Source organism: Oncorhynchus mykiss, chromosome 10 (genome assembly GCF_057628025.1).
Source record: "Oncorhynchus mykiss isolate SJ-2025 chromosome 10, ASM5762802v1, whole genome shotgun sequence".
Lineage (NCBI taxonomy): Eukaryota > Metazoa > Chordata > Actinopteri > Salmoniformes > Salmonidae > Oncorhynchus > Oncorhynchus mykiss.
In genome coordinates this window covers 28,366,281-28,392,062 of record NC_143031.1, presented here as the reverse complement: position 1 = coordinate 28,392,062, position 25,782 = coordinate 28,366,281, and the positions used below count along the sequence as shown (strand labels likewise).

At 42.8% G+C, this 25,782-nt stretch overlaps 1 protein-coding gene across 8 annotated transcripts in view; it reads left to right on the top strand.

Moving 5' to 3' along the window:
* LOC110533599 (histone-lysine N-methyltransferase, H3 lysine-36 specific) overlaps positions 1-25,782 on the top strand; it is a 44,437-nt gene that overhangs the window by 5,566 nt on the left and 13,089 nt on the right. For all 8 annotated transcript variants that reach the window (XM_036990007.2, XM_090186298.1, XM_090186295.1 and 5 more), the window contains exons 3-16: positions 1,119-1,260; positions 1,484-1,656; positions 1,773-4,032; positions 4,263-4,375; positions 4,463-4,718; positions 4,901-4,989; positions 5,117-5,162; positions 5,384-5,586; positions 5,786-5,923; positions 6,087-6,210; positions 7,139-7,339; positions 7,614-7,793; positions 7,988-8,144; positions 8,475-8,680. In XM_036990007.2, the coding sequence (XP_036845902.2) occupies positions 1,119-1,260; positions 1,484-1,656; positions 1,773-4,032; positions 4,263-4,375; positions 4,463-4,718; positions 4,901-4,989; positions 5,117-5,162; positions 5,384-5,586; positions 5,786-5,923; positions 6,087-6,210; positions 7,139-7,339; positions 7,614-7,793; positions 7,988-8,144; positions 8,475-8,680 (4,288 nt within the window). The remainder of the gene's footprint in view (positions 1-1,118; positions 1,261-1,483; positions 1,657-1,772; positions 4,033-4,262; positions 4,376-4,462; positions 4,719-4,900; positions 4,990-5,116; positions 5,163-5,383; positions 5,587-5,785; positions 5,924-6,086; positions 6,211-7,138; positions 7,340-7,613; positions 7,794-7,987; positions 8,145-8,474; positions 8,681-25,782) is intronic.

Below are 25,782 nucleotides of genomic sequence, written 5' to 3'. Positions count from 1 at the left end.
TGAACATAATATATTCTATGGGCATATCAAAGTTCTAGAGAGGAATCTCTGCTAGTTTTAAAGTTATGGCCCATTTTATAGAGAGAAATTGGCATAGTAGGCAATGTAACCACAGCCCTCCTTGTATCGTTGCACATCCTGCAATTCATGAGCAGAGGGCGAATATTTTTAAATCTATTTTCACATTCACTGTGTTGGTAATGCTTACAAATTGGATCATAACTAAAAGTAGCAGAGATCCCACTCTGGAACCTTCAATGCCTGTAGAGTTTATTATGTTCAACAATATATTTGTATATTTGTTTGCCAAATCAAAAGTTTTATATTTTCAAAATTCATAAATTAATGTAAGAACATTGTTATTGAAATCAAAATACTACTCATATTACAGAGAATGGGGTAAAGCTTCATATGACACCATACACCTGGGTAAGGCCAAAATGTCATAAATATTCCAACATATATTAATTATGTCTCAATTATGTTTTAAGATACAAATATAAAATATACTGTATGTCAACAATCCTTCCTCCAAAGAACTCTCCTATTGATTTAATTGAGTGAAAATCCCCCAAATCATGGTCGGTTTTATTCTGTATAGTTTCGTGAGGAAGGTTGACTGACATCTAGGCCAGAGAGTGTGTACAGAGCTGATATATGCATTTAGAGTGTTTAAAGAAAGTTTCTTAAACATTTTAAAAGATAGTTGATTATGTAATATTGGTTTGCACTATGTTGTATCTGGTAAAAATTAGAATAGAGTTGCAAGGATTTAACTTTGCCTATTGACGCCGGCTCTCTCATGCGCCAGCAATTTGAGACTGGGGACGAGGTTAAACTTTACCTAACCTAATTTACCTCAATACCAACCAGATTGGTTGTAGATGTTAAATGACTGTGGTCCTGGCCACTTGGCAACGTATAGTCTTGGAAAATATTGGAATGCTTGTATGTGTTTGAAGATAAAGATTTTGACCAGATTTTTACAGGCATATTTGCATATGTGAAAGAGCGTGTACATTCTGATATAGTAATGTAATACATAACATGAATTGTAAACCTTTTGAAACATGACTTGAAGTAATTTAAATATTGTCTTATTTGGTGTCTGTCAACAGATGGGCAGCCCAAAGAAGAAGTCCTTACCACCTGTAAAGTTTTTAAAAGGTGAAGTTATATGGGCAAAGTTCAACCGAAGACCCTGGTGGCCTTGTGAGGTGACTGTTGACCCACTACAGGGAACCTATCACAAAATGAAAGGTAGGACCTGGTCCTGGATATTATAAGCCGTTGTTTGGTTTGAGTTGATCTTGTTGAACAGATTTGCACTACCATGGAAGTCTTGTGTTTAGCAATCCACTTGTCATATCTTGTTCTTGCAAAATATATGTTATATCTGTGATAAAGGTTAAATTAATAGAACATCTACAAACACTAATACCTAGTGGCCTTGGTCCTTTGCTCCTGTGTGATGATGTTGCAGAGCACAGTGACAGGCCTTGTCGGCTGTACCACATCAGGACCTTTGGGCTGCCTGTGGAACTGGCCTGGGTCACAGGGAAAGCTATACACACATTTCATGGAGGCTTTGAGTTCGAACAGCTCCCCTTGCTGCGCAGGAGAGGAAGGCAAAGGGACGAAGACTACAAATACATTGTAAATATGTGGCACAGCCTTTGCAAATGTTGGACAATAATGAATCATGTTTTACCTGAATGTACCTAAAAATACTAACATTTGTGATTACAGAAAAGCTTTATTTGCCTTCATAGATACCCAAGAGGTTTAATGCATCTTGGAAAACCAGTGTGGCTGAAGCAGAATCTGCCCTCCCAGAGCGACCCAAAATGGATGTCTCTATACCTGACTCCATAAATACAACCCTCTATGATGGGTCCACATCAGAAAAAGAGAGCAAGGCCCTTCCAACTCCCCCTTCCAATCCATCCAACTGTATACCCCTTGCACCAAGCAACTTAACAAACGGATCTCTGTCACCTCACAGTAAACATTCTCCAACAAAAGTAAGCACTTCCAAGAAGCCTCAAAGCAAGAAGAAGCCAAGTAAAGCATTTAAAGCTAAAAATGAGTGCTTGAACACCAAAACAACATTTGACAGCACTGACAAGCCAGAGGGGGACATAAAAGAATGTCCGTATTCAGACCTTGACTCTATCCCCAATATTTTATGTCCTAAAGCACTTGAGCGTCAATCCAAGCATGCTCAGACTCAGCCCTCAGTTCCAGTAGTAAAAGAGGTGAAGAAGCAGCCTGAAGGACACAGTCGCCTGTGGTTCAGCAAACCAGGAAAAGACAGGCGTCTCAACACTACCACCTCCTTATCTAACCACATTGCCTTCAGCAAGGGTCCCTGCAAGAAAAAGACTCAAACTGCAGCTACTGTCAACAGAAAGACTCAAGCGTCCAGTGCGGCCATCAAGGGATGCTCTATTGATCAGTTGAAGACTCCAGTGTCCAGCGTAATAGTAAAAGAACACCCTGCTGATCAGTTGAAGACTCCAGTGTCCAGCGTAATAGTAAAAGAACATCCTGCTGATCAGTTGAAGACTCCAGTGTCCAGCGTAATAGTAAAAGAACACCCTGCTGATCAGTTGAAGACTCCAGTGTCCAGCGTAATAGTAAAAGAACACCCTGCTGATCAGTTGAAGACTCCAGTGTCCAGCGTAATAGTAAAAGAACACCCTGCTGATCAGTTGAAGACTCCAGTGTCCAATGCAACATTCAAAGATATTACTGGTGATCAGTCGAAGACTCCAGGGTATAGTGTAACAGTCAAAGAACGTCCTGTTGATCAATTGAAGCCTCCAGTCTCAAGTGTGCCCAAGCCTCCTGATGAGTCGAAGGCCCTGGGCAAGCAGCCTGCACATCTGCCTGCTAGCAACCGCCTGATGACCAGAGCTCTTAAAGCTATGGAGTTAGCAGTGCGGAAACAGAATCTGTTCTCCAGTCCAAAGCCTGGCTGTTTCCTTCCTATCAACAAGACAGAGGAGGAGGTGTCATCTTCCACAAACACTCCTTCTGATAAACCAGAGACCAAAACAGACTGTTATACAGAGGAAAAACCTTTAAAGGTTGACAACGATAATCAGATCACTGGTTTACCAAATTGGTCCTCCTCAAAGTTCACCAGGTCGGAGGACTTTGAAGCAGAGGTTAAGACTGAAGATGAGGGCTTCTTGATATCCCAGATGCCTGTGGACTTTATACCTCTGACATCTGTGAAGGCAAAGAAAAATAATTGTGTGTCTGACATGTCGTCCTGTTCCTCGCCATGCTTCTCTCCCATGGACGCCTTCAAAGACATTAAAGAGTTATCTTTCAAGTCCCTGGAATCAAGTGAGGGTGATGGGAAACCTGTGTCTTTTAAACCAGACACTAACTACAAGTTCAGTACTTTCCTCATGCTGCTGAAGGACATGCACGATACCAGGGAGAAAGATGGAACTCCCTTGGAGCTGGAAATCGGACCACCTAGTGCTCATGTAAAAGAGGAGCCTTCCATGATTCCACCCTTACTGGGAGAGGAGTCACTCGGTCAAGGCCCGTGTCTCGGTAAAAGTAAACAAGGCAAGAGCAAAACCAAGGCCAAGCTCAAACCCAAGTCTTCTCTGAAAGTAGAAATCCCACAACTTGAAGGCAGCACAAACCAGGTCATGAAAAGGCTATCCAAAAACAGAGCCTCATCTGAAACTAAAAAGAAACCGAATGGAAAAGTGCCTTTTGGTAAGAGGTCTCCTGGACCTGGCTACCTTGGGATGGAAGCCTTGCACCACCTTCCGAGCAATTCTTGGGAGAAGTTTGACCAGGATTTAGAGACATTAGGAGGGGTGGGGGAGGGCTGCAGTAGGCTAACGAATGAGAGATTACAGAACATGGTGCCTTTGGAGCAGGGTGGTGCAGAACCATCAGTGTCCTTTCAGCCAAAGATAGTGATGGACCAGCAGACTATCGCCGCCACAATTTCTGCAAACACTACACAAAGTACTGGGGAAGGCCAGGAGGCTCCCACAGGTAAATCATTTTTGTTATTTCCTTGGCTTTATTGAAGGGTATCCTAAAGGAGATAATTACTGATCAATGCATTAACTTTGCTTCTGATGTCATACCATAATGAAAATATCAACAGCTATGAAGTAAAAGTGTCTGATGCAGGGCCATGAACTTCTGTAGATCATGACATGTAATGATTTAACATGTGTCTTGTATACTAGTCATACTTTTTGCACATTTATCCTCCACAGCACATAAACGAATTCGAAAACCAAGCAAAAGACTCATAGAATGGACAGAAGAGTACAGTCAGATAATCTGCGCAAGGAAGAAACAGAAAAAGCCCCTCCAGCCTTTGGGAAAGGTAGCTCACTCAAACATATTACATCTCTTGGATTTTCAGGATTTTGTATTATGATCCCAGCTCTATACCCTCTTCATGTTATTCCAGGTGGCACATTCCAACAGCAACAAACCAGATCCCCTACCATCAGGGAAAACCACACATGACCACGCCCTTCTGAACCCACTTCCTGAAATACAAACTCTGCCCCCAGACGAACCATCCAAGACCCCCACTGGACAAGCCCCTCCCCCAATAGAGAATACTCCCCCTCAGGATGCACCTATCCTGTCCATAGATACTCTAACCCCACCTCCTGAAGGAGACTCTTCGCTGCTGAGTGACGTTCTGACAAAGAATGTTGGTGAGAAACTATATATAAAATGTATACTTTGGTTGGATTGCAAACAATTACAAAATGTTTTCACAGTGCAGTGTGCCGTGAAACCAAGTAATTGCTGTTTTTATTACATTACTCCTCTGTAGTAGTAGTCATTATCCCAGATGTGTGTAAAGGTCCATAGTAACACTGTTGTCTTGTGGCAGGTGACGTTTCTTACTTGGAAACAATCCGTAAGAGACAGAGGAAACCAACTCAGAAGATTATGGAGACTGCCACAATTCCAAAGAAGAGGGTATGGAGGTGTTAGGGAATGGTCGTGCTTTGTTCAATAAATACTTTTTTTTGTATCTGATGGTTCCATTTATCTTCACAGTAATGAAGGCCTTAAAACGGGTTGACTGGTGAATTATCTATTACAGGTCAAGTCCCTGAAGACCATCTTATCAAGTCATCCTCTTCCTTCAGGTCAGTCTACACAGGAAGGCTCCCTCAAACTGCCCATATTACACACTTTTTAAGAGTCTTTCTCACTTTTGAGTAAGATGAGTATGGAAATAGCATCAATACATTTGAGACTATACACTGTTTATCACAATTCTTTGTCATACTGCTGTCATTTACTTAATGATTGTCAATTCAAATGGCTGTCTGGTCTTGGGGTCAAAGTTGACTGTTTTTGTTCCCAGGCTCTGGACAACTCTTTTCTAAATCAAAGATCAAACAACTTACCACAGCTACCCCTGCACCCTCCACATTTACACCCTGCACCCCTGCACCCTGCCCCCTGACCCAGAGCAGCCTGGAGAAGGGGCCAGACTGTGATGTCACCAAGCCCCCCAGTGAGGAAACTGATCTTCATGACGATGGGAGGGATACCCTAGACCCAGAGGTCAGACAATAGGTCAAATCTCAAGCTCTATTTTATGGTCCATTTTTGACCCGATAATAACATAGAAAGTACATGGTAAAATAGACATTACTCAATAATAATCTAATAATGAAAATACAAATGTAAAAAATGTTTCTACATGGAATCGTGTTACAGTGTTTGAACTCTCCTGCTGATTTTCCTCTTCTTTGCTCCTCAGGGTTTTACATCCAGTTTGGATGACAGCTTTTCATCCATGAGGGAGGAGTCTTCACTGTGCGATGGCCCACTCTCCCCCAATAAGAAGATCATAGGGGACAGAGGGGGCGCTGCCTCATTGAAAGAGAATGTGTGTCAGGTGAGTAGGCCTCGCATCACCAATGTAGGAGTGGTTACCTTGTGTTGTTTTAATGTGCAATATGTGATTATGGACTGACTGCACTTGCTCTTTACTCATTGTTTCAGATAGTCGTGTAAATGTTGTTGTCATGTTGTCTAAATGTTTCTGGACTGTATGGTAGGTGTGTGAGAAGACTGGGGAGCTGCTGCTATGTGAGGGCCAGTGTTGTGGGGCCTTCCACCTCCAGTGTATCGGCCTCACAGACCCTCCTATAGGGAAGTTCGTCTGCCAGGAGTGCAAGTCTGGTGGGTCAAGCACATATTCTGTAAAAACACAACCACTTATTAACCAGGTTTCCATCCAACCTTTTTATGGGAGTAAAGTACATGTCGGATAAAAAATGTTATTACAGGTCTGATGGAAACAGAACATTTTTCAGTTAAATGTTCAAATGTTGACAAAACAAAATGCGTCAAAAAAGGTGGGAATGTTTTGTGTCTGTAAAATGATTTATGTGAGAAATGTCAGTGGAAACGCTTTTAATGCACAAGTATTGATATAATAACCATCTTAGCGAAGTAAACCTGGAGTCACACATGTTGTGTGGACTTAAACTCCCCAGGGAGATGAGGTGCAAGGTGATGATCTTGATGCTCCTTTACAATAATTATTGATGGTCTTATTCTGGTGACATGATCATCGATGCTTGGCTGCCATTTGACAAATAAAAATAATCTTGCTCTTTTGTCCATAATAATCTCATCATGTAGGCTATACGTGCGTAGAGTTGAAAATGCGAAGGAAATCCATTTGATCTTGTATTTGTTATTCGGTACATGGGAATTTAACCGCAGAAGCTATTTTTATGTGCACTACGTCATCACACACAACCTTTGATCAGCAACAAGTCAATTTGAATGAAACACATCTCTACTGGGAAAATTTGCATATTGTTTTTATGCGGATTTTAGAATATTTGTATGAAAATCTTGTCGCCAATTCAATGGAAGCCACTTCAATGAAAGTGTCATGTTTTTAAGCCCCATTCCTGCTCAGACAAAATTATGGAAAGACTATTATTAGTTGCACATAGACTTATAAGTGTTCTCTCTGATTGTTTCACACACTATTTTGCTGATTCTCTCCCCTGTCATCCTCTCATCCTAGCATCCATAAATCTCTCTGGCTAGTAAAAGCAAATCCATTGATTAAAGCTGATTTGTTTGTTGCTAGGTGTCCACACCTGTTTTGCGTGTAAGAAGCCCGGGGAGGACGTGATGCGCTGTATGATCCCAGTGTGTGGGAAGTTCTACCATGGAGAGTGTATAGCCAACCACGCTCCCGCTGCCCCCCTGCACCGGGGTCTCCGCTGCTCTCTCCACGTCTGTCTGTCCTGCTTCATCACCAACCCTGTCAACCCCTCCGTCTCCAAAGGTGGGTGCTGCTCTGCTTCACCCAGCACAGTTTAGTTTAGCTTTGTTTTATGCAATTCTGCTCAATTGAAATCCCGGTATATTGGGAACTCCACAGGAGAAATTATGATGTTGGAGTTAATATGTAGAAACATTTTTGCACAGCAATTCAGTTTATTTCAACAGCATGATAGAAAGACAAACTAATTGAAGTGAGCTGTGGGAAGAAAATGTATACCAGGTATTCTAACTAACAGCTCATTCTGCCCGTCTCCCCTGTGTTGTGTGTCCTGTAGGTCGTCTGACACGCTGTGTGCGCTGCCCTGTGGCGTACCATGCCAATGACTACTGCATGGCAGCGGGCAGTGTGGTCCTGGCCAACAACAGCTTCCTGTGTCCCAACCACTTCACCCCCCGCAGGGGCTTCCGCAACCATGAACATGTCAATGTCAGCTGGTGCTTTGTCTGCTCCGAAGGTACGCCGGCCTCCACATATGTTGTGTTGTTAGAGTCAGATATGCATAGGTACGCTATTATGTCATGTACATTACATGATCAGCGTCCAATTTTCTTAAACACTAGATCCCAGTTACATCTCTGTTTACTCGTGTGTTTTCAATCCCGTAGACCAGTTCAGTAGCCAAACTGTTATTCTTCTCCCATGCTACAGGGGGCAGTCTGCTGTGCTGTGAGTCGTGTCCTGCTGCCTTCCACCAGGAGTGTCTGAACATCGACATGCCCGAGGGCAGTTGGTTCTGCAATGACTGCCTGGCCGGGAAGAAGCCCCACTATAAGGACATCCTGTGGGTCAAAGTGGGCCGATACAGGTCAGTACAGCCGCCTGGGTACCAACCTTACTGGCTCAGCATTGTTTTGGCAAAACAACAAGAAGATGGCTAAAGCAGAAGCAGATTGGGCATCCAGTATATTAGTAAAAGTCCTCCCCTGCCTTAACCACATTCCCAATGCTAAAATATCCTAACTCTGAAGTGTTCTGACATTACTAAACATCCAAGGTACTGAGAACCAAAATGCACCTGCATTTTATTTTCACAATATGGCAGTGGTTGCAAAATGGTAGGGTCTTTCTGCCATGGGCCGTGACCCATTTTCTTTTCTTATTCATATCGTCTTTTCCCTTCCTATCCTCTGTCTAGGTGGTGGCCTGCGGAGGTCAGCCATCCCAAGAACATTCCGGAGAACATCCTACGTATGAGACACAATGTAGGAGAGTTCCCTGTGCACTTCTTTGGCTCCAACGACTACCTGTGGACCTACCAGGCCCGAGTCTTCCCCTACATGGACGTAGACACCAACAACAAGGAGAAGATGGGGAAGGGTGTAGACGTCATCTACAAGAAAGGTATTCACACCAACAGACCTGGGCAGAAAATAGTTAGAAATAGTTTGAAAATACCAACTTTTAAAATAATACAGGTAGTCGAATAGAGTTTCAACTAAAAGGAAACTTATTTGATATTTTATAAACAATATAAAACATACACATACAAACCACAACATCATACAAACATCAACTACATAATACCTGCACAGACCCACTAGCACACACACCCATCTCCAGCGCTCCCATCACTCTATGCCACATGGTCTCAAAATGCACCATTTTGTTTCTCTCCCTCGCCCACGCAATTTACATTTTTAGATAATAAAGCATTTGAACTTCCCATTGCATTATCAATGGAAGATTGGTTGATTTCCAGTTTTTGATTGACAAGAAAAGTAACGTCCAACCCATCGGGTTATCTCACTGCGCCCTCATATGCCATGACTTGAAATATACAGACAGACGGATTGAAAGTTAATTTACATCGTAATAGTTCTGACAGCCAACTTTATAACTCCACCCATAGCTTTTGGACTTTATAACATTCCCAGAAGGCATGGATTATTGAGTCATTGTTAGTGTTACACTTCAGACAACTCTGCCGTTGTGCTGTAGAATTTGTGAATTTTGTCTCTTGTATAATAAATTCTATACATTAGTTTATACAGGATTAAGAGTACATTTTCGTTAACTGTAATCTCATTAGTTATGTTCCAACATTCCCTCCATCTTGTGCCAACATCAGTTCTTTTTTTATTCTTGATTCCAATAGTTTATATTTGTTTCTAAGAGATTGTCAGTTGGATATGCTCTCTGAAAGGTTTTGTACAGTTTACCTATCATATGAATATCCTTTTCTGACTCAAATAGGATTCCCTCAAGATTGCTCTGATGTTCAAAATATTTCTAATCAACATTTCGTGATATAAAACTTAAGTTGGATGTACTTGAAAATATCTACATTAGTCAATCCAAAATGTTAAGCTGTCATGGAAATACATTTATTTCCTATTACCAAGTCATTTATGGTTTTTATGCCTTTAGTTTTCCAAGTGGACCAATTTATCGGTGAAAAAAAGCTATCCAAGGATTGTTCCATAGGGTTGTGTTATAACAACATTTTCTTCCATGTTCTTAACTATGAAGTTGTTAATATTCTTAGCTCTATCTTTGAAAATTGACACATAAAAATATTCTGAGGGATGAGAATGCACATCTTCAATATGTACCCATTGTTCCTCTTTAGTGCATTTAACTATATGTCTCAAGTAAAAGCCTTGGGTGGTGAGTTGATACAAATCCAAGTCTGGAAGGTTAAAACCACCCTCAGACTTTAGAAGATGTAATACTTTCCTTTGAATTCTATGAGTTTTATTTGCCCCTCTGAAGTCTGTTATTACCGAGTATACTTTTGTAGCCCTTTCCTGCAGTTTAAATCACCTAGTGGCCTCATGTGTGGAATGTTATTAATATATTTCATTATCTCATAATTAATTTAAAAAACTTTTTTTTTTTTTAAATATGCAGAAAATATGGTGTTTCTATGTCAAACGGTTTTGTTATATTTCAGTCTTCTGTGATGTATATAAAGTGTACTATTGGGATGCAAACTATTGGGATGCAGAAGAGTTACATTTGAACTCTATTTCTGACATGGTGTAGGTGTCTTCTTTTTTTAAGACCATAACATTGTGTATGAGGTGTATACTTTTGTTTCAAAATAGATTTGTTTAAGACTACCAACAAACACTGTGTGACCCTGCAGTAAAAGGTTATTAAAGAATGTATTCATGGGGTAATTGGTATTACCGAGAATAAGTATGAAAACTTTGGGAGCCATGCAGGGTCAGCATTATGTGAGGGCCTTAGGGGGCCTGGCCCACCCTACCTACCTCCTTGCCCGTCCAAATAAAATATTGAAATATTGATCGTTTATTTGACCGAGACGCACGCCAACAGCTTTGTGGTCTGATTGTGTTCTGCCTGACCACTTCAGGAGGTGGTCAGGGATGCATTTTGTGCCGATTTTTCCTCAGTCTGGACGCAGTCAGGCTACCGAAAGCTCATACAGTGGGCGACGTCATCAGTACTCCTCCCACAAGTCATAAAATGTGTGTTTTTGGGACAGAGGCACCTTTTCATTATAATGTTGGCGGAAATACGTTCCTAGGGTGTGGGGAAAGTGTTTGCTGGTCTCATAAATGCTAGCCAGCGAGCTAATATTTAGAATAAAAAAAATAAAAAATAAATTGTCTTTGTGTTAGTATGGTGAGGGTGTGAGTTGGGGTGTTAATTTTTTGTTTTCCCCGTGCTTACCGTGGCCAGAGGTGGACCGGGCAGGCACCGTGTTATGCCGTGAGGCGCACGGTGTCCCCAGTGCGCAGGCATAGCCCGGTGCGTTACGGTGCTCCTCGTATCGGCCGGGCTAGAGTGGGCATCGAGCCAGGTGCTCTGAAGCCGGCTCAGCGCATCTGGTCTACAGAGCGTCTCCTCGGGTCGGGGTACATGGCACCAGCCCTACGCACGGTGTCCCCGGTTCGCCAGCACAGCCCGTTGCGGTCTGTTCCACCCCGCTGCGCTGGCCGGGCTACGGGGAGTATCCAGCCAGGAAAGGTTGTGCAGGCTCGGTGCTCGAGACCTCCAGTGCGCCTTCACGGTCCGGTCTATCAGGTGCCTCCTCCACGCACCAGACTTCCAGTGGCAGCCCCACGCACCAGGCTGTCTCTCCGTCTCCTTCCTCTGAGTGCTCCCGCCTGTCCAGCGCTGCCAGAGTCTCCCTCCTGTCCAGCGTTGCCAGAGTCTCTCTCCTTTCCAGCGCTGCCAGAGTCTCCCGTCTGTCCTGAGCTGCCAGAGCCGCCCGTCTGTCCTGAGCTGCCAGAGCCGCCCATCTGTCCTGAGCTGCCAGAGCCGCCCGTCAGTCAGGAGCTGCCAGAGCCGTCAGTCAGGAGCTGCCAGAGCCCTTCACTCCGGTGCTGCCGGAATCGCCCTTCTCTCCGGCGCTGCCGGAGTCTCCCGCCTGTCCGGTGCTGCCGGAATCTCCTGTCCATTCGGGGCCCGCTGCAGGGGTCCCCAGTTTGAGGTCGGCGGCGGGGGTCGCCACGCCAGGGGCGCCACTTAAGTGGGCCGAGACTATGAGGGAGTGGGGTCCACGTCCCACGCCAGAGCCTCCACCGCGGACAGACGCCCACCCAGACCCTCCCCTATAGGTTCAGGTTTTGTGGCTGGAGTCTGCACCTTTGGGGGGGGGGGGGGGGTACTGTCACGTTCTGACCCTAGTTCCTTTATTTTGTCTTTGTGTTAGTATGGTCAGGGCGTGAGTTGGGGTGGGCAGTCTATGTTCGTTTTTCTAGGTTGTGTTTATGTGTTTGGCCTGGTATGGTTCTCAATCAGAGGCAGGTGCCGTTCGTTGTCTCTGATTGAGAATCATACTTAGGTAGCCTTTTCCCACCTGTGTTTTGTGGGTGAATGTTTTCTGTTTAGTGTATGTCACCTTTCAGAACTGTTTCGTTTCATTCTCCGTTGTTATTTTGTTTAGTGTTCTGTTGAATAAATTAACATGGACATGTACCACGCTGCATATTGGTCCGATCTCTCCTACTCCTCCTCAGACGAGGAGGACGAAGAACGTTACAGCCAGCTTGCTGGCTGGCTACAGAGTTTAGCTGGCTACTTAGCTACAGTAGTTAGATACTGCCATCAGCTGTTGTTTTGCCTATTCCACCTTTTATAGAATGCATACTGGCATTTGAATATAGTGCGGGAATGGATACAATGTGGGCAAGGTGGACATATTTAAATGTAAATGTAGACGCATGACGTGTTCGGAATTTTATGATCAGAACTCCATGATCAGAATACAAAAGCGTCATGAACTGTCAGGTCTAGCTAGACACGGCTTCTGTCTGTATGTTTAGACCATATATAGCTGATGCTCTCTGGACCAAAAGTGTATGGCAGGTCATACTATTTCTAGCCAGACTGGATTAGATACATGGGCTACATATAGTAAGACCGAGGGGTGCTGTTTCGCTCACTCGGATGCTTTCTCCGGTGAGAGTTTCAGCAGAGAGGAAGAGGCGAAGCGAGAGGGCTCACTCTCGCCAAAATCTGTCCAGAATAAGCCCAATGCGTTTCTATGGGCATAATATGCAGACCTAAGCTTGTCGTCTGACTTCCCGCCTTTGGGACAACGACTCTCATTGTTAGGGTGGAAACATGAACATCTCGTCATTATATACACATCTCAGGTTTTTGCCTCTTGCGAATTGGAAAGAAAACTGGCAGGTGCACAGTGCACAATTAGGACACTGGCTTTCCCTAAAGTAAATTTAGCAAAATAATATAATTTCTCCTGTCTGAATAAAAACATTCAAAATGACTAAACCTCATAGAATCATTAGCGTTTTATTTTTTAAATAGCTGTGGATTGTTTCAAATCACAAGTTTGTAGGCCTATGCCTATTTGGGAATCCCGCAATTTGGGCAGTGCCCATGGCAATATGTCTAGCTGATTAAGTTGCGGCTGTCATTGAAAAGCATCTAAAATATATGTGAAGATAATTTGTCTTGAGTATAATTAAAAATGTTCCAACAAGAAGAAGGGGAAGGGTGTGTGGCGAAGACATGGCGTTTTTCTCTCCAGAGTGCATGCTCTCAGCTCTCCAGAATGCACGCTCTCAGCTCTCCAGAATGCATGCTCTCAGCTCTCCAGAATGCACGCTCTCAGCTCTCCAGAATGCATGCTCTCAGCTCTCCAGAATGCATGCTCTCAGCTCTCCAGAATACATGCTCTCAGCTCTCCATAATGCACGCTCTCAGCTCTCCAGAATGCATGCTCTCAGCTCTCCAGAATGCATGCTCTCATCTCTCCAGAATGCATGCTCTCATCTCTCCAGAATGCATGCTCTCATCTCTCCAGAATGCATGCTGTCATCTCTCCAGAATGCGTTGTCTCACACCAATTATTGCAATTTTTTTGTTTCATTGTATGAATTGTTGGTTGATTGTTTATTTTCCTCATTTTATATGTCACCAGTAGGCTTAGTAAATGTACCGTTAATCCCTCGTCATTTGGTTACATACATTTCTGTTAATGCATGTAATAATTACAGTCATTTACCATTCTCATTCTTGGAGTGGAAATGTTTGCGGATGTCACAACCTGCTACACTTGTGAGAAACATGTTTTGGTTTATTCCATAACAATTACGAGTTTTGTCAATCTTTTCATTGTGTTTGTTTGGAGTCCTCCATGAGCAATAAGCATGTGTCAGGTTTCTCTGTCCTGATAACGTTGAGGGAGTGCGTGTGCCTGAGCATGCATAGAAGTAGGCCTACCTGGCCTGTTGCATGCAAGTGTAGGAAAGAGCCCATTCAGTAATGTCTGATTTCTGATTGTCTTAACTCACCACGTTCACCACTAATAAGTTAGAGCTTCTCAGTAATTTTTTTGTCACCTAACACATTGTAATCAAAGTTTGTTGTTTTAACATCCATTGCAAATGATAGTTCCTCAGTATTTTAAAAATCTTCCCAACACTCCTGGCCTTGATAATCACCAAGCCTCGGTGTGAAAGAGAAAAATATCATGACCTGATGATCGCATATATCCATTGGAAATATCATTACAAATCTGCTGTCTGTCCTGAGCTCACTGGCTCAGAGAGGCCTGAATAGACTAGTTGATGCAATGTTGCAAGTTTGCTAGCAACAGCTTCTAGGCCTGATCCAGTTGATGATTTGATACAATGTTGCACTTCACTAACAATATAATTTTTTTTGTTATATATATATAATATTTTTATTAACTATGAATGAAAGATAAAATGTAGACATTGTAAATTGTTCCCCCTTTTGTCCCCCTTCGACCCCCCGCCACAGAATGTCTCCAAACACATTTAAAAAGAAAGGCAAACTTACATATCAGAAGACAAAACAAAGGTATACAACAATGTTACTTCAATACAAGGAAAAATGTAATAGCCTTGGAGCTGTTCAAAATAGGATAGCATCGGGTCTCAGGTGGAACAAAATGAGTTGGTTGACCCTCGAATGGTATACTTGTTTGTTTATTTATTTATTTTAGGAACAGCATCAGATCTTTGAGCCAAAGAGAGGCTAAGGGAGAATTGATCGACTTCCATTTCCAATCCTTCTGCGGGCTATAAGGGAGAACAATTGTTGTTTGGTACTCAAGAAATAGCTATTTCTGCACTAGGCTGCAACTTTATATCAAATGCTTCAGATAGTGTTTTAAATATAGTGGACCAATAATCTGCCAGACAGGGACAGGACCAGAACATGTGGGTCAAGTCCGCCAAAGAGCCTTTACACCTGTCACATGTACCATCAATATTTGGGTAGAATTTGGACAATCTGGCCTTACTGAAATGGATACGGTGAAGTACCTTAAACTGTAGAAGGCTGACCCGGAGGAGGAGCTTCCATTTACCCTAAGTACCATTCCAGACTTCATCAGAGATCTCCACCAAGTTCCCTTTCACACTCAGATCGGATTTTACTGACTGACGGATTATCAAGGGACATGATTATCTAAAAAATATGGGCTATAAGTCCCTTTAGTTGGAAAGGTGTTTTCAAAAGGGCATCCAGACCAGCTCCGGTGATAGAATTGGAAAGCTTGGGCTTTGAGTGCGAATAAACTGGTGTATTTGGAAATACCAAAATAAACTTGAATGGGGTAGATTACATTTGATAGTGAGATTTTTGAAATTGGCAAAGGTGCCATCAATTTCAAGGTCATTAAACATTCCTCTGCCACAGCCTGAAAGCTGAATCCAGTTTGCCTGGAAGGAAGAGGTGATTATTACATACAGTGGCTTGTGAAAGTATCAACCCGCTTGACATTTTTCGTATTTTGTTGCCTTGCAACCTGGATATAATTGATTTTTGGGTGGGTTGTATCATTTTATTTACACAACATGCATGCCACTTTGAATATGCAATTGTTTTTATTTATTGTGAAACAAACAAGAAATCAGACAAAAAAACAGAAACTTGAGCATGCATAACTATTCACCCCTCAAAAGTGAATACTTGGAGAGCCACCTTTTGCAGCAATTGCAGATGGAAGTCTCTTGGGGTATGTCTCTCTAAGCTTGGCACATCTTGCCACTGGGATTTTTGAGATTCTTCAATGCAAAACTGCTCCAGCTCCTTGAAGTTGGATGGGTTCCGCTGGTGAACAGCAATCTTTAAATCATATCACAGATTCTCAATTGGATTGAGGTCTGGGCTTTGACTAGGCCATTCCAAGACATTTAAATGTTTCCCCTTAAACCACTCAAGTGTTGCTTTAGCAGTATGCTTAGGGTCATTGTCCTGCTGTAAGGTGAACCTTCATTCCAGTCTCAAATCTCTGGATGACTGAAACAGGTTTCCCTCAAGAATTTCCCTGTATTTAGCGCCATCCATCATTCCTTCAATTCTGACCAGTTTCCCAGTCCCTGCTGATGAAAAACATCCCCACAGCATGATGCTGCCACCACCATGCTTCCCTGTAGGAATGGTGTTCTTGATGAAAGGTGTTGGGTTTGCGCCTGACAGCGTTTTCCTTGATGGCCAAAAAGCTCAATTTTAGTCTCATCTTACCCGAGTTCCTTCTTCCATATGTTTGGGGAGTCTCCCACGGGGTTTGGGTAAAACACCCTGGTCCAGTGCGTTTTCAAACATTGGCAGAAAAGTTATTGTAGAATTCGATTGGGTAGCCATCTTGGCCAGGGGATTTCCCACTTTGCATTGCTGTAATTGAATTAATAATCTCCTCTAACTGCGAAGGTTGATCAATTTCCTCTCTCTTCTCTGTACTCCCGAGTTTCGCAGCAGTCTAAGGCACTGCATCTCAGTGCTTGAGGTGTCACTAGAGACACCCTGGTTCAAGTCCAGGCTGTATCACAACCAGACGTGATTGAGAGTCCCATAGGGCGGCTCACAGTTGGCCCAGCATCGTCCGGGTTTGGCCAGTGTAGGCCGTCATTGTAAATAGGAATTTGTTGTTAACTGACTTAAATAAAGGTTAAATGTAAAAATTAAAAATGTTTAAAAAAAACAAAAACGTACTAATGGTAAGAGTTTCCAAATTGTCAAGAAAATCATTCATAATTGAATTGTCTTCAGGTTATTCTGACGTGTAAAGATCTGAATACATTTTTTTGAAGGTATTTTTCTATTTCAATAGGACTAACTGTTAAGACACCTGAAGTGTTGTGAATTCGAGGGATCAGCTGTGAGGCAGATTTGCACTTTAGTTGATGAGCTGGAAGTCGACCAGCCTTTTCTCCATGTTCGTAAAAAATAAAAACGGGTGCGGAGTAGCTGCTGCTCAGCCTTATCTGTGGATAGTAAATTGTACTGAGTTTGAAGAATCAGCCTTTCTTTGTAAAGTTCTGGTGATGGAGAGGCGGAGTATTGTTGGTCTAATTTCAGAATTGCGTCGATCAGCTGTTGTTGTTTAATTTTCCGTTGTTTATTGAGAAGAGAGTAATAGGAGATTATTTTGCCTCTAAGAACAACTTTAATTGTTTCCCAAAGTGTAGATGGAGAGATCGATTCTGTTTTATTTGTCTCAATAAAGACATCAATTGCATTCGATAGAATGGTGCAGAATTAATTGTTTGAAAGTAAAGATGAGTTAAGTCTCCATGGGGGGCGATCTGAATGAGAGGTCGAGCGACAGAGGAGCATCGTCACTAATAACAATGGCAGACGATTCTACTTTTTTAACAGAGGAGAGAAGGGCTTTATCACCGAAAAAGTAGTCTATTCTAGAATAGGAGTTGTGCACGTGAAAAGAAAGATAATTCTTTGTTACTGGGAAAAAGGAATCTCCATGGATCACCACATACTGCCTGGCTCTTAAATGCAGACAAAGTGCTGGAAATTTGTCAGATTATGTCAGCAGCGGTAAATTGTACTTTCTTATGAATAAGTATAGCTCTTCCCCTTGCCTTAGCATTGAATTTTGAACGTAATATTTGTCCTACCCATGCTTTACGGAGTCTTCCATGATCTGCTGCACAAACATGTGTTTCTTGTAAGGATGCTATATCGGTTTTTAAATTCTTAAGATGAGCAAATACTCTAGTCTGTTTAACCGGGCCGTTCATTGCCTTGACGTTCCAGCTTGTAAACCTAATAGCTGACCTCTCAACTCCCACCCCAATATCTGAATGACCAGTTATTAAAAGTTGAGATTACTAAACTAGAATAGACATGAAAACCCTGTATAAGACAAAGCGTCATATCTTGTGACAAAATAAAAAGCATGTCATGAAAAGTTAGGCAAAATACTGTTATGTAGCAATCAAATGGTTAATGAAGGCAAACAACTCCCCCCCACTCCCCTGACATAAAACCCTCAATATAGCACAACAAAATAAACACAGCACAAAATAACACTGTCCTATGCTCGCCTCTAAGTCAGACCGCAGGCCTCCCCAAATAGGGTCAAACTCCCACTTAACTTACCCTACACAAGAGAGCTCCCAATAATTAACATGTTTTATTTTACTACAAAAGTCAGTTAAGAACAAATTCTTATTTTCAATGACAGCCTAGGAACAGTGGGTTAACTGCCTGTTCAGGGGCAGAACAACAGATTTTTACTTTGTCAGCTTGGGGATTTGAACTTGCAACCTTTGAGTTACTAGTCCAACGCTCTAACCAATAGGCTACCCTGCCGCCCCAACATAATTATTTACAATGCCAGTTTTTAATAGTTTAAACTCAAATATTAAGTGTCACTCAATAGTCGGTCAGTTACATCCATTGACTTTAACAAATGCAAATAGGCCCATGGGTTGTGTTAGGGGTGCACTCCACGCCACGCTCCCGCAGCCACACCGCGCAACTGTATCCACAACCACAGGGAGTAAAATATGATACTCAGGCACAGCGCAACCACAAAGACTACAGCAGGGAATGCACCCCACAAGCATGAATGCCAAAATATGAAAACGTCAATGAATCTCAGTAGAGGCAAAAGCAAAATATATCCAAACACCCACTCAAACAAACAAAGGCATTACAGTCGCATGAAATAAATTTACCAACAAGAAAGTAACCCGAATCAAACCCTGAGATTGTAGCATTAACAAATAGTCTTTAGAAAGGTAACGTTAAATGACTAGCTAATGCCAACTTATCTGAAACAAAAACATAACACGTTCACGTTGGATATTTAACATGTGTTACTAGTACCAGCTAAGCTATTCAGCCAGCCAATGTTACTTACATGAATACAGGTCTTCGTTTAGCCAATTCTAGCTGTAGCTAGCTAGGTAGTTGTCCAAATGTCAAGCTATCTCAGCTAGCTAGCTGCTAGAAATGGTGGAGAAGTGCCTAGCTAAATCCACCTCCACATTCAGTCAGTGCTTGAGCACTCTGGTTTTTGTTGTGCGTAGCTAGCCATGCTAGCAAGTCAGCACAATTTTGCTGTTGTCTCAAATCTTCTCAGCCAAGTATAGATGAAATACAGATATCCATGTGTGCACCTGGAGTTCAGCATTCATCTTGTTGCCATGTAAAATTGCATTTTTTTAAAATGGGGCATTAGCTAGCCAGCCAGATAATAAACAGTCAAGTATGTCCAGCCAGCTCCCGCTAGCCAGCCAATTTGATTGTGATGTATTGGCTAACATTGCCACTAATCTCAGTCAAATTAAACTAAATCAAATAAAGATGTCATCGGGGGCTCTCACCAAAAAAAATTAAATAACATTGCTTTCATGTGAAAAGTAATATCCAAGTGGATGTCTTGAAAATCAGTTCGTTGCCAGCTAGCAAAGTAGCCAGCCACATATTCCTCCCGCCATAGCTAGCCAGCCGGGCCGCTTCCTCTATCAACTTTACTCTCCCCTGAATTGGGTATGGGGGGGATCTGTGCGCTCGGTCGAAGTTTGGCGGCTTGTCAAAGACACCGTTACCCATCACTTTCACCAGCATGTTGAAGACACATTTCACAGGGTTGACTCCAGTCTCAATTCCCTCCATGATGCCAACAATCCAGATGTTTTCCGTTCTGGTATAATTCTCAGACAGAATCTACCTTGGAAAGTAAAGCTGTGTTGGCCATTTTCATATGAGAGACAGCTGCCTCTAGCTCGGCAATCCGCTCAGTGTTGTCAGTGGAGAAACCTTCTAGTGTAGTGAGGCTTCGCTCAAACATGTTGACTGTTTCTCGAAAAGTGTCAATGGAAGTTTGGAAAGTTGCCAGTGAAGTGCTGATGAGAGAACCCATATCCTCTTTTAGGCTACCTCTTTGTTTAGCTAGCTCACCTACAAGCGTGGTCATAGACAAGGCCTCCAACTCTGCAGCAGGGTTGGCCGCGGCAGCCATTTTCGGTGTTTGAGTAGTTGTTTCGGCCTTCGACGATGTGTTAGTCGAAGCAGTTCTCTTCGGGTTGGTCTTGGTACCATGAAAAGTGATTCAAATAATATAACCAACTGATACATCCACATAAACACTAACAGAGGCGTGTAAAAAACATAAAAATGTAAGTTTAATTGGGGACCTCTCTGAAACACGTCTTCTTACATTGCCCGACTGGAAGTCTCTAGCAGTGGCGATTTTAGCATGTAAATCTTGCTGGGGCAAACAAAACAAAAACATGTTTAGATGCATGCCAGCAAAGCCACTACACAACACAACACTAAACAAAACATGAATTGGAATATAATATAATGTACAAACTATGGCATGAGGAGACGACTAGCAGATAAGAGGCAATCCGTAATTTCGATTAAGACATTCATGAGCGAGTTAGGATGGACGTAGTCAATATAACTATTTGTTCAGCACTTTTGAAATGTACAGCAACAGAATTCAGAACATGGGCCATTCTTACAGTATTCTCCCTGTACACCAAGTCAGAACCGTAGGATAAATAAAGGGGGCAAATAATCAGAAAATGAAAGCTCTTACAATATTTCGATGATGACATTTCTCTAAAATGCTATAGGCTACATGTGCACCACCAAGTCAGAACAGTAAGCTAAATTATGAAGGGAAACGGGAACAAATTATTAGGGTGAGGCACATGGGCTACTAACAGCTTACTACATAACATACACTTAGTATTACTTTCTTAGCTGCAGTTTACATATCTCCCTGGCATATTACATCATTTTTGGACTCGAAATCAAATCAAATTTTATTGGTCACATAAACGATATTTAGCAGATGTTATTGCGGGTGTAGTGAAATGCTTGTGTTCCTAGCTCCAACAGTGCAGTAATATCTAACAATTCACAACAATACAAACAAATCTAAAAGTATAATAATGGAATTAAGAAATATATAAATATTAGGAAGAGCAATGTAGGAGTGGCATTGACTAAAATGCAGTACAATATAATACAGTATATACATATGAAATGAGCAGAGCAATATGTAAACATTATAAAAGTGACTAGTGTTCCTTTATTAAAGTGACCGGTGATTCCGATGTCTATGTATATAGGGTAGCAGCCTCTAAGGTGCAGGTTTGAATAACTTGGTGGTAGCCGGCTAGTGATGGCTATTTAACAGTCTGATGGCCTTGAGATAGAAGCTGTATTTCAGTCTCTCAGTCCCTGCTTTGATGCACCTGTACTGACGTCGCCTTCTGGATGATAGTTGGTTTAACAGGCTGTGGCACAGGTGGTTGATGTTCATGATGATCTTTTTGGCCTTCCTGTGACATCGGGTGTTGTAGGTGTTCTGGAGGGCAGGCAGTCTGGGCAGACCATACCACCGTCTGGAGAGCTCTGCGGTTGCTGGCAATCAAGTTGCCATAACAGGCGGTGAAACAGCCCGAGAGGATGCTCTCGATTGTGCATCTGTAAAAGTTTGTGAGGGTCTTAGGGGCCAAGCCAAATTTCTACAGCCTCCTGAGGTTGAAGAGGCACTGTTGCGCTTCCTTCACCACACTGTCTGTGTGCGTGGACCATTTCAGATGATCGTCAGTGATGTGTACGCTGAGGACTTGAAGCTTTCAACCTTCTCCACTGCAGTCCCGTCAATATGGATAAGGGCATGCTCCCTGTGCCTTTTCCTGAAGTTCACGATCTGCTCCTTCGTTTTGTTGACGTTGGGGGAGGGGTATTTTCTTGGCACCACTCCGCCAGGACCCCTACCATGTCCCTGTAGGCTGTCTCGTCATTGTTGGTAATCAGGCCCACTAATGTTGTGTCGCCTGCAAACTTGACGATTGAGTTGGAGGTGTGTTTAGCCATGCAGTCATGGGTGAACAGGGCGTACAGGAGGTGGCTGAGCACGCTCCCTCGTGAGGCCCCTGTGTTGATGATCAGTGAAAGGGAGGTGTTGTTTCCTACCTTCACCACCTGGGGACAACCCTTCAGGAAGTCCAGGACCCGGTTGCACAGGGTGGGGTTCCAACCCAGGGCCCCGAGCTTGATGATGAACTTGGAGGGCACTATGGTGTTCAAGGCTGAGCTGTAGTCATTCTTACATAGGTATTCCTCTTGTCCAGGTGGGATAGGGCAATGTGGAGTGCAATAGGGATTGCATCGTCCGTGGATCTATTGGGGCAGTAAGCAAATTGAAGTGGGTCTAGGGTGTCAGGTAAGGTAGTGGTGATATGATCCTTAACTAGCCTCTCAAAGCACTTCATGATGACAGAAGTGAGTGCGACGGGGCGATAGTCATTTAGTTCAGTTACCTTTTCTTTCTTGGGTACAGGAATAATGGTGCACGTCTTGAAGCAAGTGCGAACAACAGCCTGAGATCGGGAGAGATTGGATATGTCCATAAACATGCATGCTCTGAGGACGCGGCTAGGGATGCCGCCTGGACCGGCAGTCTTGCGAGGGTTAATACGCTTAACGAGAGCCCACAGTCCTTGGGAAGGGGCTGCATCGATAGAACTGTGTTATCCTCAAAGCGGGCGAAGAAGGTGTTTAGCTTGTCCGGGAGCAAGACGTTGGTGTCCGTGACATGGCTGGTTTTCCCTTTGTATTCCGTGATTGTCTGTAGACCCTGCCACATACGTCTTGTGTCTGAGCCGTTGAATTGCGACTCCGCTTTGTGTCTGTACTGACGGTTTGCCTGTTTGATTGCCTTATGGGGGAAAAACTGCACTTTTGGTATTCCACCATATTCCCAGTCACCTTGCCATGGTTAAATGCAGTGGTTCGCGCTTTCAGTTTAGCGTAAATGCTGTCATCTATCCATGGTTTCTGGTTTGGGTAGGTTTTAGTCGTCACAGTGGGAACAACATCCCCTATACACTTCCTAATGAACTCTGTCACTGTGTCCGTGTACACATCAATGTTTTTATCCGAGGCTCCCCGGGAAACATATCCCAGTCCGCGTGATCAAAACAATCTTGAAGCATGGATTCCGATTGCTCAGATCAGCATTGAATCGATCTTAGCACGGGTACTTCCTGTTTGAGTTCCTGCCTGTAGGAAGGGAGGAGCAAAATGGAGTCGTGATCTGATTTGCTGAAGGGTGGGTGGGGGAGGGCCTTCCCGGAAGGCCCCCGGAAGAGAGAATAGCAGTGGTCGAGTGTTCTCCCAGCGCGAGTACCCACAGTCAATTTGTTGATAGAACTTCAGTAGCGTTTTCCTCAAATTTGCTTTGTTAAAATCCCCAGCTCCAATAAATGCGGCCTCTGGATATGTGGTTTCCAGTTTGCATGAAGTCCAGTGGAGTTACTTGAGGGCCGTTGTGGTATCGGCTTGAGGGGGAATATACACGGCTGTGACTATAACCGAAGATAATTCTCTTGGGAGGTAATACGATCTGCATTTGATTGTTAGGTATTCTAGGTCAGGTGAACAAAAGGACTTGAGTTTCTGTACGTTATGACAATCACACCATGAGTGATTAATCATGAAACATACACCACCATCCTTTTTCTTTCCGGAGAGTTATTTAATCCTGTCTGCGTAATGTACTGAGAACCCAGCTGGCTGTATGGATGGGGACTGATGTCTCTCTGGAAGGAGATCCTCGCCTTGAGCTCGTCTACTTTATTGTCTAGAGACTGAACATTAGCGAGTAACATACTCGTAAGTGGTGGATGGTGTGCCCGCCTCCTGAGTTGAACTAGAAGTATACTCCAAATACCTCTTCTCCGCTGGCGGCGTCTTTGAGCATCCTCAGGGATAGGTTAAATTGCCCTGGGGGGTGCGAACAAAGGATCCAATTCGGGAAAGTCGTATTCCTGGTTGTAATGCTGGTGTGTTACCGCCGCTCTGATATTCAAAAGTTATTTCCGGCTGTATGTAATAACACAACAACAACAAAAAAAAGTTTTGGGCTAATAGTGTAAGAAATAAAACACAAAACACATACTGCAAACATACTGCAAAGTTGCTTAGGAGTGAGAAGCAGAGCTGCCATGTCTGTCGGCGCCATCTTACTATAGTTCACCTTGTTGTGCTGTGCTCACTTGAACAGGAAGGTGGCACGGCACGGTTGTTCTTCTTGTTGGCTCTAGAAAGAGCCCCCACATTTTTTCAGAATTTTCCCAGTCGGAGCTAGATTTATCCGAGTTACCAGTGGTCTTGAACTCACTGAAGTCTGAGATTTCCCAGTTCCGAGTTTCCAGTTGTTTTGAGCACAGCATAAGTCATGCTGGATTGACAGCATGGCCAATGTTGAAAGTTTATCTTTTTAAGCTTGGAAAAGAGACCCTTAAACCCAGACTTGAAACCACACCCCCACTCCACTGAATAGCAGGCTAGTGATTGCTTTGCAATGCTTGCAGTTAGCCACTGATTCTTTCCAAACAACTCAATGTTGAATTTGCCATTTCCAACTTGTTTTGTAATGTTTATGTCCAATGGCCGATGAGCACCGATACGTCTTCATTATTTCTCTTCATATGACAAGGATTGAAAAGTATTTACCGGTAGATTGTCAACTTGATTCATGAGGATGACTGCAAGCTTGGTAGCTAAGATTAGGAAAGTATGATGTTGACATGATCAGTCCAATCCAAGCTACTGTAAATATAACGTAATTTGACGTGATATTATCTGTGTCCAATGAATTTGAGCCTTCTTGGATGGGCGCTTCTATTGTAACTCCACGACAGCATCCAAGGGGCTTGAATTTTCTAGCAGATTTTTCGGTGATGTAGTGTGCCCATGAGTGAATTTGTGAATTTTTATTAGGATCCCCATTAGCTAAAGCCGTAACGTTAGCTAATCTTCCTGGGCGACAGAACACTGAGCCAATCATGGCGCAACTAGAGAACATTACAAACCCCTACACTCCATATTTTCCGCTGGCTGCCCCACCACCACAGAAAGCATTGTGTTATTGATTGTATGTTTGTTTATTCCATGTGTATCTCTGTCTTATTGTTTGTGTCGTACTGCTTTGCTTTATCTTGGCCAGGTCGCAATTGTAAATGAGAACTTGTTCTTAACTAGCCTACCTTAAATGAGAACATTTTCTCAGTCAACATACTTGGTAAAATAAATACAGATTTCATAATAATGGAGTTATGACATGTGTGTGGAATAAGGAACAGTCACTATTTATCTTGTGTACAGTAGTTACAAGAGGAATTAAAATGCAATTACCAAAGTGTGTGTAATAAAATTCTAATAAAATGTTGCTCCAAAAGTAATTACAGTGTTATTACACAGGCTCAAGAACAGTTTAATATTAAGCGTAACAATATATTGCTATTAAGTGTCGAAAGTAAACAAAATATCCCAAAACTGCCTTCTTGAATCAACTACAGCCAAGGTGGGTTGAAAATCATGTTAGTTTGCACTCTGAGCAGGGGCGCAACTTTCACACATTCTGAAATATAATTTTTACCCCCCCCCCACAGTTTTATCATAGGAATGTGATACAAAACGAGGACGGGTGTGCTTTAAGACCATGCGGATGCCTCTGAGCGGTCGGTAGGCGGTTTGGAGTGTTTATCCGAATGAAAAAAATGTATTATAATAATTATGTCTCCCCCACTTCTAAAACCAAAGTTGCTCCCCTGATGCTGAGTAAACTATTCCTTTGAAGATGTTATAGTGTGTGTTTGAAACAAGAACATTTACCCTCAGATGCCAACCTCTGCAGTATTTTAAGGTATCATAAAATGAATTGCAACTTTCAACCTTCTCAGTGGCATGTTGAAAGA